The 17,189-nt window shown below is 41.2% G+C and overlaps 1 protein-coding gene across 1 annotated transcript; it reads right to left on the reverse strand.

The window, feature by feature from the left end:
* Positions 1-76: 76 nt before the first annotated feature.
* Positions 77-15,876, reverse strand: TDRD6 (tudor domain containing 6). Its single transcript, XM_014837509.3, has 5 exons — positions 9,681-15,876; positions 7,925-8,049; positions 6,550-6,639; positions 3,562-3,625; positions 77-2,748 (listed from the first exon to the last, which is right to left on the reverse strand). Exons 1-5 carry the CDS (start codon positions 15,739-15,741, stop codon positions 2,705-2,707), a joined length of 6,384 nt encoding a protein of 2,127 aa, XP_014692995.3. The 5' UTR covers positions 15,742-15,876; the 3' UTR covers positions 77-2,704.
* Positions 15,877-17,189: the final 1,313 nt, after the last annotated feature.

Raw genomic sequence — 17,189 nt, forward strand, 5'->3', positions numbered from 1 at the left:
ATACCATAATAGTGATTGGAGCTTGGGGTAAGATTTTTTTCCTTTAAATGTAAAGAAAGACTGCTATATATAAAAATCATATCAGGCTAAATTTTAATTTTACTAAAATGATCCCTTTTTAGTGTCAGAATTAAAAACTGCTTTTACATTACTTTAATGGACAAGTATATTAAAATAGGCACAATGCCAATGAAAACACATTGCAGTGACATAATACTCCCTAAAAATAAAATCAAAACAGATTTTCTTTCATCTTCTTTCTATAATGAGCCGTAGAATTGAGATTTAGCAACGTGGTATTCTAGGTGGAATTTCACAGCACTTCCCTTTGACTTGTGCTCATGGTAAGAAAACTTAGATCAAGCAGACAATAAAGCTACTGCTTTCCCACAGATACTACACAATTTCAATATGATGATTAAAGGGGACGTGGACAAGGGTAAGAATCTCAGAGACAAGGCAAAGGCAGCAGATTAAAGTGGATTAAAGAAATTTGGTAATTGGTTTGCATTCACTTTAGTGGTTGATCTCTGATGCATTCTACTTGCTAAAGAAAGGCCAGGGGTCCCAGCCATCACACGTTAAATTAGTTATTCACCCAAAAGCTGTGAAGTATAAGAAAGGAAACCTTGAGAAATAATTTTAACTGCTTCATTTTCCATTCGTTTTATTTAATGAATGTTAATTCTATACGTAGTAGTGGAAGTAGAATAGCATAATAAGTGGAGCTGAAAAGATAGCTTAAAAATGTATGCACTTATACATCTGGGAGTCACAGAAAATGTTTTTTGTTTCCTACAGGGTATAAAAATTTATGTCACTCATTTGTTAAGTATATTTTCGTGTAACTATGGTCTTGTTCCTATGAATTCTCCATAATTAAGTTTAATTTAAGCCTGTGTGAACAGGGATAATCAGTACTTAGTAAGCAAGCCTGGTTAACTAGAACTGTTTCTACTTGTGCCTTTTGCCCAGTTAATAAGTGACTATGTGTTTTGATTTGGCCCTTCCAGCCTGTCTTAATGTTTTAAGGTGCAAAATCACTCATTTGGAGAAATTTGATTCTCCTATCCTTTAGTCATTCAGATTAAAAATTTTAAAACAGAGAGTTAGATAGAAGCTCTTAGCATGAAACTGGCAGCTTTCTGTAATCTGGCCCTAAAGCATCTTCTATGATGTTTTCTCCCAGTAATTCACAACTGTATCTCCTAGGTGAATGAACCAAACTTGTCTATTCATAATCCCGGGAACAAGCAGTATACTCATCTACCTCAACTATGTTTAATGCAAAACCTTCTCCTTTCCACTAACTGAAATTATACTCAGCTTTTAAGGTTCCTAATTCTCACTCGTCCCATCAGGCTTCAGGGTCTGATAGTGTTTCATAGACCTACATTTTTTCTCCACTCTTACATAGCAAACCTCCTTACTCACTTTAGAAATGGATAACTATTCCAATTGTTTTGATGTCCCATTCAATAGCACCTCTTTAAAACCCTTTGTTGGTGGCACATGCCAGGGTTGAAAGGAGAAGATAAATGCTGGAAGGATCCAAGGAGTTAAGATTTTTTTTTAAAACCTAGCATAGCGCATACTGCGTATCTTTCAGGGAAAAGAAGGAAATATTCATCGAATGCCTACTCCTTTTCAGGCACTTTATGTAAACCATTCCTAACCTTAAAAACACTGCAAGAAAGGTTTTATTCTCCCCATTTTGCAGATGAGGAAGATCAAGGCTCAAAGATATAATATAACCTGCCCAGGTCACACATCTTGTAAGCAGCAGATAGCGAAGATCGTTTCCTAAAGGTAGGATCTGCATTCTGCATACGACCGCCTACACAAAACCATGTTTGGAGAGCATGGGCTCTCAAGTTAGGTGGGTCTGGGTTTGATCAAGCCTCTGAGGCTCACTAGCTCTTTGACCTTAGGAAGTTATTTAACTTCTCTAAAAAGCTTCAATTTTCCCACCTATAAAAAATATGGATAATAATAATACACATCTCAGAGTCGAGGATTAAATGAGAAAATGCATTTAAAATACCAGTCAAGTGACTAACACATAAAAGCTAATGTTTAACACTGCAGTTTCACCCGATTATAGAATTGTGGTTCCATTACTACAGATATTCCAGATTCCTATGTCCTTTTTAATGAAATGAGACCACCACACCTTTAAGGATAAATTTTATTCAAATCTTATGTCATATAAGAATACTTCCAAATTCAAACAAAATATTAGCCAAATGTTTAACTACACAAACAAGGCAATGCTTCAGAAAGAAAACAAAAATTCTGAAGGAGTTATGACTAACAAAGCCATCCTCCTAAGTAGCATCATATAATATACTTGTCATAAACCTATTATTTCCTATTTTAATTTAAACACTGCATTCAAAAGAAACCAAAATAGTTTTTTTGAGATGTGAGTAATGTGTTAGCAAATTGTCTAGCAAAATAAATCTTCCCAACTGATTAGAAACATAGCACATTCAAAGGAAGGAGAAAGATCCCAGATCTGTATATACTGCAATGCCACTATAAGGACACGCATGGTCAACCTGACGTCTATTTTGTTTTCAACACATATCAAAATTTTTGACAATGACAACTTCTTGTGATTACATGCTCTCAATTTGCTCAAATGCTCTGTTGGTCTGGGTAAGATGCCACTTGTTTAAGAGCAGCTCCTGACTGGCCACATCTATGGATCCACAGTTAAATCTGTATCACCTCCAGACGCCTTTTCTGAAATGAAGAGAAAAACCTCAAGTTGAGAAAGACACATAAAGACAAGAAAATTATTTACATGAGTTCTACCACCTTAAATGTAATATCCTCTCAAAATGGGGAGAGGAGGCAGATGAGCATTCTAATCTCTATGGAAAATTATTCCTACAGAAATGGTTTTTTTCTTTTCAGTGTTTTGGTTCTCTCACTCTACCTATTATCAAACAAAGCTTCTCTAAAAGATTATGAAATTGGCATATTTTATGTTTTGCTAGAGTGATGTTAACAAGACTGATAACCAATTAGTCCTTTATTCTGGTTGATTAGAGTGTATTTTTCCCATAATAATAAAGCCAACAAGAGCTGATTTCATTCTTAATGTGCCTTAATTCTAAGAACCAGTGTGCTACTTATGCACAAGATCATGCAACTACCAGGATCTTGCAACAAAGTGAATCTTATCATGCAGACAAACTGAAAATCCAGAAAGAAATTCCAAGAAATCACTTAACATACAAAGATAATTTAATATATGGGCTAATTAACACGGAGAAAATCCTTCAAAATATGAATTTATCAGATTCACAATTTAATTTTTAAGATCAATTCAAACAACAAACAAATTCCCTATGATATTACAAGAAATCCACTTCTTGGGTTTTTCCCCATAAGCACATTTAACATTTTTAGCTCAAGTTTTAAATTTTCTTTTGACTACTAATGTCCAAGGAAATTGATAAAGCATTTTTGTGCGAGGATTTAGGGTAATGGTATCTTTAAGACTTGGCAATCTGGGTAATAAAAGTATTTTATTTTAAAAACACGAGTTACCTTTAATTGTGGTATCATCTGATGACACGAAGTCAAGATCTTTTCCCAATGTTTGGAATGTAGCCTAAGAAAAGCAACCCTTAGATTAATACCAACTCTTTATTATAAGCACAAAATAATTAAAATCAGAAAGAGGACCACAGATAAACCAAAAAAATGGTAAACGACAAAAAGTAATCCTTGTAAAAGTAGGACAATCTGATTTTATAGTGAAGAATCACTTCAAGTATATTTTCTATTCTTTAAATACTCATTTCTCTGGAACACCTCCACTGGAGCATTCTACACAGGGAATAAAGTACCCTTTTCCAACTTTTAGCCTCCAAACCCACACAACTCTGGTGTTTGGTGCATTGTTCAAGGGGCTGCTATTCAACCATTATCCATGATGAGCCACAAATGCTTCATTAAAGAATTAATAAGAGGGATATTTCTCCTATATTCCTTTCAACTAATAGCGTCGTGTGCACGCATGATGTCTGTACAGAAATTAATTCAGGAGACATATTCTTATGGTGAAATGAAATAGCCCAGATGAAAAAAAATAATTCTCAAACAATGTAATCAGAAAGACTCCCAGATCATAGTGACTTTCATGTGTCACAAAAAAAAGTCACACATAATTTAATACCCCACAATCTTCATTTTTTAAGGAAACCTAGCTCATTTCTAGACAGGCATCCGTATGTAAGAGTGTCTTCATATTTCAGGAAAGCATCATTTAAATCTCATTAATAACCAAATGAACAAATGTAAAGCCTTACTCGTAAGTAGTGCCTATGTTTGCTAACTAGCTTAAAGCCAGAGGTCGTTGAGTCTATATTATTTTATGAACACTTTAAATTGTCTTAAATGGTTCTCTTCTATTTGGCAGGTATAAGGTAGTTTATCCAAACAGAATCTTGTATGTATATATCTAAGATAATTTATCCAAATAGAATCCTGTATGTATATATTTATGTATTTGGCTGTGGATTCTTGAAAATTAACAAATGGAAAAAATCAGAATGTAAAAGTTTTAGTAAATACTGACGTAGCATAAGTGAAGCAGGCTGTTATTTCAACAAGTAAACAAAAAATGGAATTCACATAAGAAGAGAGATATTCGATGATTTTTCATAGTGGAAAATTTCAAATGACCTAAATGTCCAACACCAGGAGAAATGGTTTAATAAGTTGTTGACCATTAATGCCATGTAATATTATGTAGTTATGGCCTTCTGGTTGCAGCCAAGATGGAGTAAGCTGACTGTAGCCTCTTTCTTAAGCTGATTACAACTAAAGACTCTGGAAAGAACACAAAAAGCAACCACCTTTTGACTCTGAAAAGTAAACAGGATGAGGCAGATAGACGACTAAAGTAAAAACTTGAATAATGACTCATAATGGGTGAGTTTCACAGGTTTTGGTTTTTTCTTTTTTTCCTTCATCTCCTAGTTTTGACCTGAGGCTGGACCAAATCAGAGCTGCTCAGCTCAGGTGGACAGCCAAACTCAGAGAGATCCCCTGTTTCTAGAGAGAGGCTTGGGAACAGCAGCAGCTGAATGCTAGAGAGTGGGGATTGAGTGGGAAATCCCTTCGTTACGTTTCTTGTTTTTCTCCTGGCCCTGTCCTGAGAGCAGCCCCAGTCACTGCCTGGGGACAGCAATTGCAGTGCTGGAACCTTAATCTGAGAGAAGACTGGCCAGTGGAACTGGGGAAAGGGCCTTCTGTTATCTGAAGAGTAGCGGGCGTTGGTTATTTTTTTCTCTCTTTTCTCTTATGTGCTTCACTCCAAAGGCAGACTCAGTCAAACAGAACTGTATGAGAGCACAGTGGGAAACCTTGTCAGAAACATGTTTTCTGGCCAGAGGCCCAGGAAAAGGGGCCCCTGGGGCTGGGTAAGAGGACTCTTAGAGCCATAAAATGTGAAGGAAATCTCAGAGAGAAAAGGAATTGGAAAAATTTGAACCCCTAATACTATACGCAAACTGCTATAAGCGCCAAGGTCACCCCTGAACTATGCACATGCAGAACAGAACCAAGCAGGCACAGCAAAGTCTTTAACACCTAAACTACTATAGAAACCACTGCCCGAGTCCCAGCCTAGCCCCCAAGTGGCTTATGTCCCGGGCAGACCCGAACATCACAGCAAAGGTTTTGAAAAATAAACTGCCTTGGAACCACCAAACACAAAAGGAGAGAGAGAGAGAGAGAGCTTGTAATGACTCTAACTGGGTTGATTACCTACTATATTTTCTAGAAGATTTTTGACAGGATCCAGAGTCTTAAAAACATAATATTCAAAACCTTCAGGATATAATCCAAAATTACTCAACATACGAAGAACCAGGAAAAGCTAATCATTTCTCAAGACCGTCAGTAGATGCAAACTTGGAGATAACCAGATACTGGAACTATCAGACACAGATTCTGAAGCAAGAAGTTCAACAAACTCCAGACAGGATATGCTCAAATGCCCAGACATATCATAATGGCATGGGAAATTGCCCACCATATAATCTTAAATGAAGAACACAGAATATAAAACTGTATGTAGAATGAAATCAACTATGTTCAAAACATGTAGATGATATACTTATATTCCATATAAACAGAAAAATTATGAAAGAAGGCCAAACTGATCAATCTGTTTGTCTTTGGATGGATGCATTACAGGTGATTGATACTTCCCCCTTTTTTGCCATTTTCCCAGATTTTCTGCCTCAGGCATATTTTATGAAGGTCATGGACACTAAACAATTTTCATTCTTTAAGTCTCAAAATGAAAATCAGAGAGTAAAACATTAATAACTAGTTTTCCCAAAGGGATACCTCGCATAAAGTCCAGAAACATTGATTTCGTTATTGCTGTTTTTCATTGTTGTTATTACAAGATTAGTATTTTTTTCTCCATTATTCCTAAACACAAGGGCTTTGGAAATAGTATGTCACCTTTCAAAATGAAGGACAATGCTCTCACTAGTTACTAGTTGCATGATTCCATACCTCAGATGGACTCTTATCTGATTTGGGTATGCCATTCCAGACATTCTCAGGGTTCACCATCTCCTCCAAACCATTTGAAAGGTTTAAAACCTACAAGAGAGAAAAACTTAATAAAAACTGGTAGTTTCCAAAAACTGTAACTGAATTATGTATCATAGCAATTCTTTTTAAAATGAAATACCTAAAAGGCAACGAAAATGATTTTATTAAACTTCAATCTTATGTTTCAACTCAGTGGTACTTTGGTTCAAAAAACATATATTGAGTATCTATGCCAAGAGATCAAAGATAGGTAAAATTTAGATCTCAAGAAGTTCAAAATTTGGTGGAGAAATAGATCTCTAAGCGGATAATTACAATACCATGTAAGAAGTATAGATTTTGGCAGCAAGAGGTATAGGAATATGATATAGGTATAAAGCTTTGTTAGGGGTGGATGAAGAGATGGAGAGATTTAGAAAATAATGCCAGTGAATGCTTCCTGGAAGAGATGACGGCTACGGTAAATATTTTAAAGATAAGCAGAAACTAACCAGTTGGGGAAGGGAATAGAATACAGGCAAATAGAACTGCCTATTTATTATTAAATACATCAAAGAAGCCAAGCAGAACTGTATACGTAGGAGGAATCAAGCAGTTTGACGTCTACCTAATATAAGGTAAAAACATAAAGGAGCAAGACCCAAGGCTGGAGAGGTACACGGACACTCAACTCTAGAGGACCATGCCATGTTAATGAGCGTGTCTTTTCTATTCTAGACCAGTGGGTCTCAAATTTTAACGGTATAAGAATGAACATTCCTGGTCCTACCCCCAGAAATGCTGACCCAGCCAGAGCAAGGTGCAGGAATCTACAATTCAAGAAACACACCAGGTGATTCTGACAGGCAGTATTCACAGGAGAAACATGAGCAACTGGAAGTCCCTGAGAGTAAAGTTTTACCATAGGAATGATGTAGTCAGATTTGCATTTGACGGACTTCACACTGGCAGTGAGAAGAATCAATTGAAAGAAGACTAGAAGATGTAAACCAAATAGAAGGTTAGTAGAGTAATGTCCTCGTGAAATGAGAGGCTTAACCAAGGCAGTGGCTTTAGGTATAAAAAGTTTTAACTAAGAGATAAGTGGGAAGTGTGGAACTTTGGTGACTGATAGGATATCAGGCATAAGGGAGATGAAAGAACCTATGATGATTTCTTGCTAGGAGGCTTATATAGGAGCTTTTGAAATGATTTTTGCACTGCATCTGATTATCAAGGAGAATGAGCAGGTAAACATATGTTCAATTGCATTTTCTAGTCTGACAAAGTTTGGTAAAATTTCCTTAACAGTCTGCAAGTACATTTTGAGATAAAGTACTTTAACTTTACTTACTCTTGTGCCTTCTTCAGCTATTTCCAAAATCTCACATTTAGACCACGTGTTTCTTACACTTGACCACACGACACATTTGGATCCAACAGTAAATCCTTTCAGAGTGTAGATGTTCTCTGGTTGAGCTACCAGATTGAACAGAATAAGATTCAATGCACACCTCCTCATTCCTTAATGTTAGATAGACAAGCAAAGCATTTTCCTAAACTGCATTTACTATTCCTATGTAAACAATATCATGTATGGTACGTGTTCTAAGTCTGTCTCCTTTCCTCAATTTTATTTTAAATTCTTCCAGCGCCCCCTCTCCATGATGTGATGTGTTTTCTTTTTTCTTTTTTTTAAAGATTTTATTTTTTCCTTTTTTTCCCCAAAGCCCCCCAGTACATAATTTTATATTCTTCATTGTGGGTCCTTCTAGTTGTGGCATGTGGGACGCTGCCTCAGAGTGGTTTGATGAGCAGTGCCATGTCCGCGCCCAAGATTCGAACCAATGAAACACTGGGCCGTCTGCAGTGGAGCGCGCGAACTTAACCACCTGGCCACGGGGCCAGCCCCATGATGTGTTTTCTTAATGATGTGAATCTGATTTCTAACATTGAAAATTACTACTGAAAGCTAGTTATTGCTGCCACATGTGGTATGGTCTACGGTTACAACAGCCCCTTCTATAGCAAAGCAGCATACTGCAAGTGAGCAGACCGTCTTATCACAACGCTACTACTTATTATTAAATTGTGACAGTGAGGGCTAAAAATGTAGGGTAATATTTAAATAAATTGTTGTATACCCAAACGATGGCATAATATGGAATTAAAGTATTTTGAAAGCACATTTACGGGACTAAAATGCAGAATTCAATACTGGAGGACAGTATGATCTCTATTTAGTTTTTAAAACTGTGTGTAAACAGACATACACAGAGAGGATGGAAGACAACAGGAAGGAAGGACAGCACAGTGTTAACAGTGGTCATTTCTCGGTGGTAGGCTCCTGATGATTTTCATTCTCCTTAGTCTATTGTTTTCTCTATTTGGTACAATGGCTCAAATTTAATAATATAAAAATTGACATTTAAAATGTCTAAGATTGATTGTAAAAAAAGCCCCCAAAAGTTAGCCGTTTCTTGTATCTTTTAAATCTTATTAAGTAGCCAAAAAAATAGCAGTGAAAACAATTTATAAAAAAGTCAATGACAATAAACGTTCTCCAATATTTACTCATGGCTAACTTTTTTGGTTAATAGAGGCTGTCTAAACTAGTTTTTGTTTAAGGGTTTCTAAATGAATGGCAACATGTATGCATTGACACAAAACAGTTATATTTGAAAACTCTGCTAGAAAGACCCTTATCATAAATTCATGCCTAGAGTAGTGCTTGGCAAAGGAGCGCTATGGTTTTTTTAAAACTTACCAAAACACATAACCTTGTCATTTTAAAGATGATTCGTTTACATTTTGAATGTGATTACTTTTTGGAGGCACAGATTTTAAACATTCTATTTTAAACACAAAGTTAATAATTCACCATTTCACTCAGCATATAAAGTATTACTTTACAAAGATTTCAAACAATTTCTCCATGTTTAAAATGCCCTTTATAAAATCTAAATCTGATTCTCTTTTCAGGTTTTAATCTTTTCCCCAAGAAATTAATTTAAAAAATTCAAATAAGAATTCTTCTCTAAGACAAATAAGTACTTTTGAAAGACACTAAGTTAAACTTACGTAAAAGTGAAAGAAAAAAATTCACATACCTGGCACATGATCTGGTAAAGCATTACCGTGTTTCCTTCCATCTCTGGATTCTTCTCCAGAGAACAAAGAAGTCAATGATGAAATGGCATCTCTGCTTTTATATGCTGTGAATTCTTCTTGATATACATTCATTTCAATCTGAAGCTTGGGATCACAATTCTTTCCATGTGGATGCAATGATAACCTATGCTGGTCGTCAAAACATTCGACACAACTTGACTTTCTTGTGTCCTCAGGACACATGGATTCTTGGGCTTTCTGACTAAGTCTTAAAGACAAAGGGTTTATTTTATCATCTAGACACAACTGGGCTGTAGGTAGCTCTAGTTCTGGCTGTTTCTCGGCTTCACAGTTGAGGGGCAGCTGTACTGTAAATGGTTGCAGGGCGGCTTCTGTGTCACAGCCTTGTGGGAGGGGCACCATCGGAGGCACCAGGCCTAGCTCTTCTTTCTCTTCATCCCCGACTAAAGAATGCTGTAGTTCAAGGGATTCTAGTTCCAAGAATTCTTTTGATTCATCATCAGGAGACAGCGGTACCTCAAGGGAATTCAGTTCTAATATCTCCTTTGTTTCACTGGCACGCGGTAACAACGTGCTAAATCCTGTAACTAGGTACTTATCATCAAACTTTGCTCTGTCAACAAAATGGCACTCTGCTTTATCTTCTGGTAACTCAGGGCCAATGTTATCTTTGCGTGGGTTTTCAAAAGCTTCAAAAACGTCATCAGTTTCAGGGTCATAGAATTTACTTGGTTTGGTCTCGATGTTTAAGTCATTTTCGGCTCTTTCAGAGAGCTCATCCATCTGTGACTCCACATAGAGTGTTTTCTCTTGTCCAGCTTTACTACTAGCTCTCTTAAGTCCAACATCAGGACTGGGGGACCCAAGAGCTCCCTTTATGCCTAGGCAATTTTTTTCATCAGGCAGATCACTGTTACTATTACCGATTTTAGAATATTTCTTCATTTTCTCATTAATACTTTCTCCTTTGCTTTTCAGGTCAACAATTGCTAAAGGGATACCACAAACATCCTTTTTGATTTCTAATATTGTTATCTCCAGTACATCTTCTGTTACTATTTCATAAAAATAGTCATTCCCCTCTTGAGGGCACACACCTTCTGAGATATCAAATCCTGAGAGGCAACATGGAAAGGCCTGCATGGGAACGACCAAAAGTTCAGAAGGAATGTTCCAGAGAGCTTTTGGGTCCACACAGTCTTCAATGTTTCCAAAGTCCACAAGCCTGACAGATACAAGATAATCTTCACAAATATTGGTGATGAGAGCCCTATAATAATGCCCATCATCTCTGTATCTCACTATGCAAGGATCTCCAATATGCGGACATGGGATACAACTCCTGCAGTCTGTCACCTTTTCTCCAGCAGTCTGCACTTCTACTTCTAAATACTGAAGTTTCTCTGTATCAGCAAATTGACACCAAAAATATTCAGGTCCATCTATTACAGTGGCATAAGCTCTTATCATCTTCATCTTTGGATTATACCAGTTAAGGAATACTGAAGTGTCTATGTCTGTTCTCTTGACAGACATTGAACAGGCATCTTTAGTTATTTGGGTAGAAAGTCCTATCTGAGATGTTTTACTGAAAGCATATCCACTAATCATATCTTCTGCGATGATCCCGTGTTCATCAGCAAGAATAACTTCCCATCTGTCTTGAAATCTAACAAATTCACATCTTACTTGAGACTCACCTGTCCTCAGGGAAAAGTAATGCATCATTTCCTTAGAGTTGAAAATCTCAGGAACCCAAGGTCCCCGTAAGGAGCAGTGAATGCACAATCCTGGTAACAGTGCATTAATAAGGTCAAGCTTACCTATCTTGTTAGTGTGAACCACAGAAACATTGCCATAATCAATAAAGTGTACAGAGAGAAGGTCATCGGGTAGTTGTTCCCTGACCACAGCACGATACCATAAATTGTCTTCTGGAAAAATGGCACATATTAGATCTCCTCCTTGTAACGGTGGACCTGCATAATACTCAGGCCTTGTTCTAAAATTGTTTAATCTCTCTGAAAGACGATTAATTTCAGCTTCATCTTCTGTTAGTTGAACATAAAAGTCTGAAAGATCATTTATATGAGAAACATATACAGTTGTTTTAAAGCCAGAAATTATAGTCTTCTGAGGGAACTCAGAAAATCTTAAAGGCAAATCTGTGTTATAGGAATCTCCAATTTTTCTCTCCGAAAGACTGGCTTCTAGTTTTGTGGCTTTCAAAGGTGGCTCAGCAAAACTTTCATCTTTCTTTTCTGTTGTTAATGGAGACACTTGATTATTTTTATTTCCCACAGAGTACTGATATTGGGTGACTAAGTTTGTCTTTGTTGAACTTTGTAAAAGTTTGAGCTCCTTACATGCTGAGCTGATCTTGGGTTTGTACGATTCTCCCAAAATCTCCATACTGTGTAACTTCTTCTCTACTGATTTACTTAAATACTCTGTGGGTGACATCATCATATTTTCCTTTTTCACTTCAAGAGTTTCGGTTGTAGAGAGAAGTGCGTCATTTTCTTTTTTTTTTCTTTCCCCATCTTTGTAAGCAAGTAGCCCTAACTTCTTATTAATACTAGCATTAATTTGAATACTGTCATCATACAGTTCCAGAATCAGTCTTCCATCTGGATCTTTTGCTACAACCAAAGCCTTCAATGACTTATCTAAAATAGTCTCCTGAAACCATGTTGTAACTTCTTTTGGTACGTGATCAGGAATGTCAGACAACGAACATTTAACAGCTTGCATGGGCAAAAGTAAGACGTCACACGTATCACTAGGTATTGGAAGCAGATCATCATTTGTTATCATGTGAATGTTCCCAAAATCAACAAAGAAGACTTTATTTGGTTCTTTTTCTATTATTATCCCCCTATACCAGTTTCCATCAGTATACTTGGCAAGGCACAAGGTTCCAGGGATCAAGGGGGATGTTTTTAAATTCAGCAAAATTTTACTTAATTGTGTAATATTACATGACAACTGTTCTAAAACATTTGCATTTCTTCCCAGCTGGCAATAAAATGTCCAGGGGTCATCAACGTGTGTTATATACACTGATTCTTCACTTCCAATTTTCACATCATGTGTAGAATAGTAGTAAGAATGTAGCTGAACAGAGGACTCCAGAGGGTTCTGAAGTTCTACTGGTCTTGCAAGGCTCTTTTCTACCAGAAAATGGCACACGCTCTGAAAGGGTGTTAGCAAATCCACGATAGTAAATAGTTCTTTATCATGTACTGAAGCCAAAGCAAATATTGTGCATTTTAATTCTAGATTGTCTTCCTCGGCATTATCTACAAATTCACTAAAAGCTTGTATTGCCTCTTCATCCCAAACAAAAGGACTGTGACCAGTTGGTTGGATTAAATTATAAAGACTGCACCTAAAAGCCTGAGCCTTAACCTTGAGAAACTCTTCACTAATTGCATAAATATTCTTCACAGACACCATATCTTTGTCTCCATAATCTACAAACACTACTGTGACATGCTCTGAAGATTGTCCTCCGCTAATCAGAGCTCTGGACCATTGTCCATTTATTGTTCGTTTTGCCAAACAAGTGGGGGTGGTTCCCTGGTAAGGAGTAGCTGTATTCTTGCAATAGTCTTGAATATCACACATTAGAGATTTGAATTCTTTTTTGTTCTGGGTCAGCTGGCACCAGAAATAGCCAGGATTTTCCACATAAGACACTTTGACTTCTACTGTACTTCCAACTTGTAGCTCTCCTGTACCAGAGGAAGCTGGCTTCATTTCCAAGAAATTCTGTATAAGAGGAGAATAAACAGATACTCTTTTCTCTTTTTCTTGCACAACTAGTCCTGCTGAGACATTGGCAACAACTGTTGGGTCACTCAAAGCTTCTGCAACAGATGTAGCTTTATTCTCTCTCTTGGCTTTCTGTTCTACTTCTACCTTACTGGAAGAAGGTATTTTGTTATTCTCAGAAGTGAAATGGTTTGAAACACGCCCTGGAGAGCAGGCAGTTAAGGGAATATTATCCTTTGTTTCAAATTCCTGATACTTGGCATATCCAGCTTGAGCAATTACTTTACTAATGTTTTCTTCCCCTGTTCTTGATTCATCAAGAATCTCGATAACATATTGCTTATCTTGCTTATCAAGGACATGGATAACTAATTCTTTGTGCAGTACAGTCTTTTCAAAAAAGGAAATTGCCTCCTGGCTCCAACTCTTCCCCAAAGGCCAAATGTCAGCCAGGGTGCACCTCAGAGCCAATATTGGGAGCTTCCTAAACTGAGGAAGCAGCTTCCTCACGTCATACCAGTCCACGTTTTCCAAATTGCCACGGTCAATTAAGAATACATCCACACTTTTCTCATCTAATCTGGTGACCGTAGCCCGAAAATAGCCATTTTCTTTCCATTTGACACAGCAAAGGTCATCAGGTTCGGGTTTCAAAACGACCCCATCCAGCTTACTGGCCGAGGAGTAAAAACTGCACATTTTCCTCATCAATTTGCTGAAGGTGCCATTGTGTTTCCTCAACCGAATCCAAAACTCTGAAGGATTTTTAACAAACTCTACCTGGGCATCATAGAAGGCGTTCATCTTTAACCTGATGGGTCTTAAGGCTGGGAGGGACATCTCTTCATCCACTTCTTCAGCAGGAGACGAGGACTGAAGAGCTGTTTCTGGTTCCTCCTCCTCCTCCTCCTCAATTCCCTGGCTCTGAAGGAATCGGTCAGCCAAGCAACAGGACTGTACTCCAAAAACACAGTTAAGATTAATCCCGTCTTCTCCATACAGGGTGACATAATACACATGCTCAAAGGAGCAGTAAAATTCAATCTTTGCATTCACTGCGTGGCCCAGTATCAGTGCCTTCAGGTCACCGACCTGGGACCGAGACCAGCCTCTCCCAGCATCCCAGAGTCCATACAAAGCACAAGGGTAGGTCACCACAGGCATTCGAAAATATTCAGGCAGCAGGTAGCGAAGGCTGCTACAACTCACTAGCTCCTTCCTTCCATAGTCTACATGAAGCACCTGGGCACAGCGCTGGGGCCGAAAAGTCTCCAGCAAGAGCGCCCTGTACCAATGTCCATCCAATCCATAGGATGCGCACGGGGAGCCCGGCTTGTCTGGGCTCTCCTCCCTCTCCTCCCAGGTGGCACTGGTAGAGTTCTCATCTCGCGTCCCCGTGGAAGCCCGGTATATCTGGGCCATGCTCTCGGAGAGGCGGTGGATCTCCTGCGAGAGGCTCCGGAGCTGGCAGTGGATGCGGTGGGGATGGCACACCTGGGTCACTACCACGGGCTCCGTCACGCCCAGCTGCAGCTGCGGGTAGAAGTAATCCAGGCCCGGCTGTTGCGCCTTCGGCAGGCCCTGCGGGAGGGCCGGGGCCCCGGGGCCCACGCCAGCCGCGGCCGCCTTGAGATAGCGCTTGAGCAGCAGGTGGAAGAGGCTGTCGGGCACCTGCCGGGCCAGGCCCAGCTCCTGCATCTGCTGGCACAGGCCAGGCACGTCCAGGAGGACCAGGCGCTGGGGGCACAGCACGTCGAGCACGCGGCCGTGCACCTCCTTGCCCTGCAGCTGGCTAAGGAAGTCCACGGCGCCGGGCGGCCAGTGCTGGGGCTCGCCGCTGCCCGCGCCGCCCGCGGGCACCAGGCCGGCCAGCACGCAGCCCAGCGCCTCGGAGGGCAGCTGGAAGAACTCGCCGCGCCCCGGCGCCAGCGAGCCCGCGCCGGCCGTGACGGTGCGGCCCTCGTCGAGCAGGAAGACGCGGCTCTCCTGCGCCTGCCGGCTGACCACGCGGCAGCGGTGCCACAGCAGCCCCACCCGCACCAGGCACAGCTCGCCCGGCGAGGCCGCGGCGCCGCCCAGCGCCCACGGGCCGCGCGCCGCCGCCGCTTCCTGGATCTCCCGGCTCAGCCGCACGTACTGCTCCCGCCGCTCGCCCACCAGCCCCCAGAGCCGCACCGGGATCACCTCCGCCTGCACGTCCACGAAGGACACCCGCAGGGCCAGCGCGGTCCCCGGCGCCGGCAGCCCCGGCGTCGAGCACATCCCCCCGGCGCGGCGCGGCCTCGGCTCGCTGCGGGGTCAGGGCGGCGCGCCCGGCCGCTGGAAGCGGGGCACCACGAAGCCAGGCCCGGAGACCGAGGGACGGGAAGGACGCCCGCCAGGCGCCCCCTCGGCGACGCGCCCGACGCCGGGCCGCACGGACTCCAGCCGCCGTCTGCTCACACGCGGCGGCCCGACCAACCGCCCGCGCTTGCGCCGCCGCCGAGGCCTGGGCCGCGCGCGGCGCCCCCTTCCGGCCGCGGGCGGCGGGCCGCGCCCCCGGGGGTGGTCCCGGCGAGGGGGAGGCCGGGGGCAGGCAGGCGGGGCTTCTGGGCCGTCCAGGAGGCCTAGAGGTGGCCGGACCCGGACGCGGCCTGCTCCTCCTCAGGGCGCCGGCCACCCGGGAGCAGGCGGGGAAGGCCTGGCAGCGGGCTGCGGTGAGCGCCAGGCCCGAAAGGGACTTCGCTTTCGGCTGTCCGGCGCATGCTGACGGAGCCCGTGAGCCAGAAACGGGAAGGAGGGATGGAGGCGCCGAGGGCATGTGCCTGGCCAAGTGGCCCTGCGCTCCGAGGCCCGCGGCTCCCGCCTGAGGCGGTCGAGGGCGCCTGAGCCCCGCGGGGCCGGGGTTTGCTGATGCTCTTTCGGTGTTGGGACCTGGAGCGAGGTGCTTATCCTGTCCTCTAGGAACCTGTTTGATCGCCTGAATTGATAAGACTTACTAGGGTTAAAATGAAGTATGAGAGTATACGGAGACTGTTAAATGCTTCTTTCCCCACGTTGCTGGTGGAATGTAAAAGGGTGCAGCCACTTTTTAAAAACTAAATATGTACTCGCCATATGACCTAGCAATTACACTCTTGGGCATTTATCCCAGAGAAATGAATACTTATGTTCATGCAAAAACCTGTACAAATATGTTTACAGCAGCTATATTCCTAAGAGCTAAAAACTGAAAACAACCCAAGTGTCAAGGAGTAAATGTTTAAGCAAACTGTGGTACATCCACTCCACTGGATACAACTCAGCAATAAAAAATAAAAGAAATGAACTATTGATATATGCTACAACTGGGAAGTTTCTCAGGGAATTATGCTAAGTGAAAAAAAATATATATATATATATCCCAAAAGGTCACATACTGTATGATTTCATTTATATAATATTCTTGAATCAACAGAAATATAGAGATACAGAGCAGATTAGTGGTTGCCAAGCATTAGGGATGGGGGAGAGGGGGTGAGTGCCTATAAAGTGGGGAGCATGAGGGAGCCTTGCGATGCAGCTGTTCTGTATTCTGAATGTGGTGATGGTTACAGGAAGCATGGTTACAAAGATGGTTACAAAGGTGATAAAATTGCATAGAATTAGACACACACAGATGCTTGTAAAACTGGTGAAATCGGAATCTGTGGATTATATGTCGCTTTGCTGGTTTTGATTGTGTACTACAG

The sequence above is a fragment of the Equus asinus genome, chromosome 8 (genome assembly GCF_041296235.1).
Source record: "Equus asinus isolate D_3611 breed Donkey chromosome 8, EquAss-T2T_v2, whole genome shotgun sequence".
In the NCBI taxonomy this organism is placed as follows: Eukaryota; Metazoa; Chordata; class Mammalia; order Perissodactyla; family Equidae; genus Equus; species Equus asinus.

Excerpts from the sequence above, each read along its gene's own strand:
- TDRD6 (XM_014837509.3), bottom strand. The coding sequence starts at position 15,741 with ATGTGCTCGACGCCGGGGCTGCCGGCGCCGGGGACCGCGCTGGCCCTG. Across the intron at positions 6,640-7,924 it reads TAGCTGAAGAAGGCACAAGA|GTTTTAAACCTTTCAAATGG; the intron begins GTAAGTAAAGTT and ends TCTCTCTTGTAG. Across the intron at positions 2,749-3,561 it reads AGATGATACCACAATTAAAG|AAAAGGCGTCTGGAGGTGAT; the intron begins GTAACTCGTGTT and ends TCTTCATTTCAG.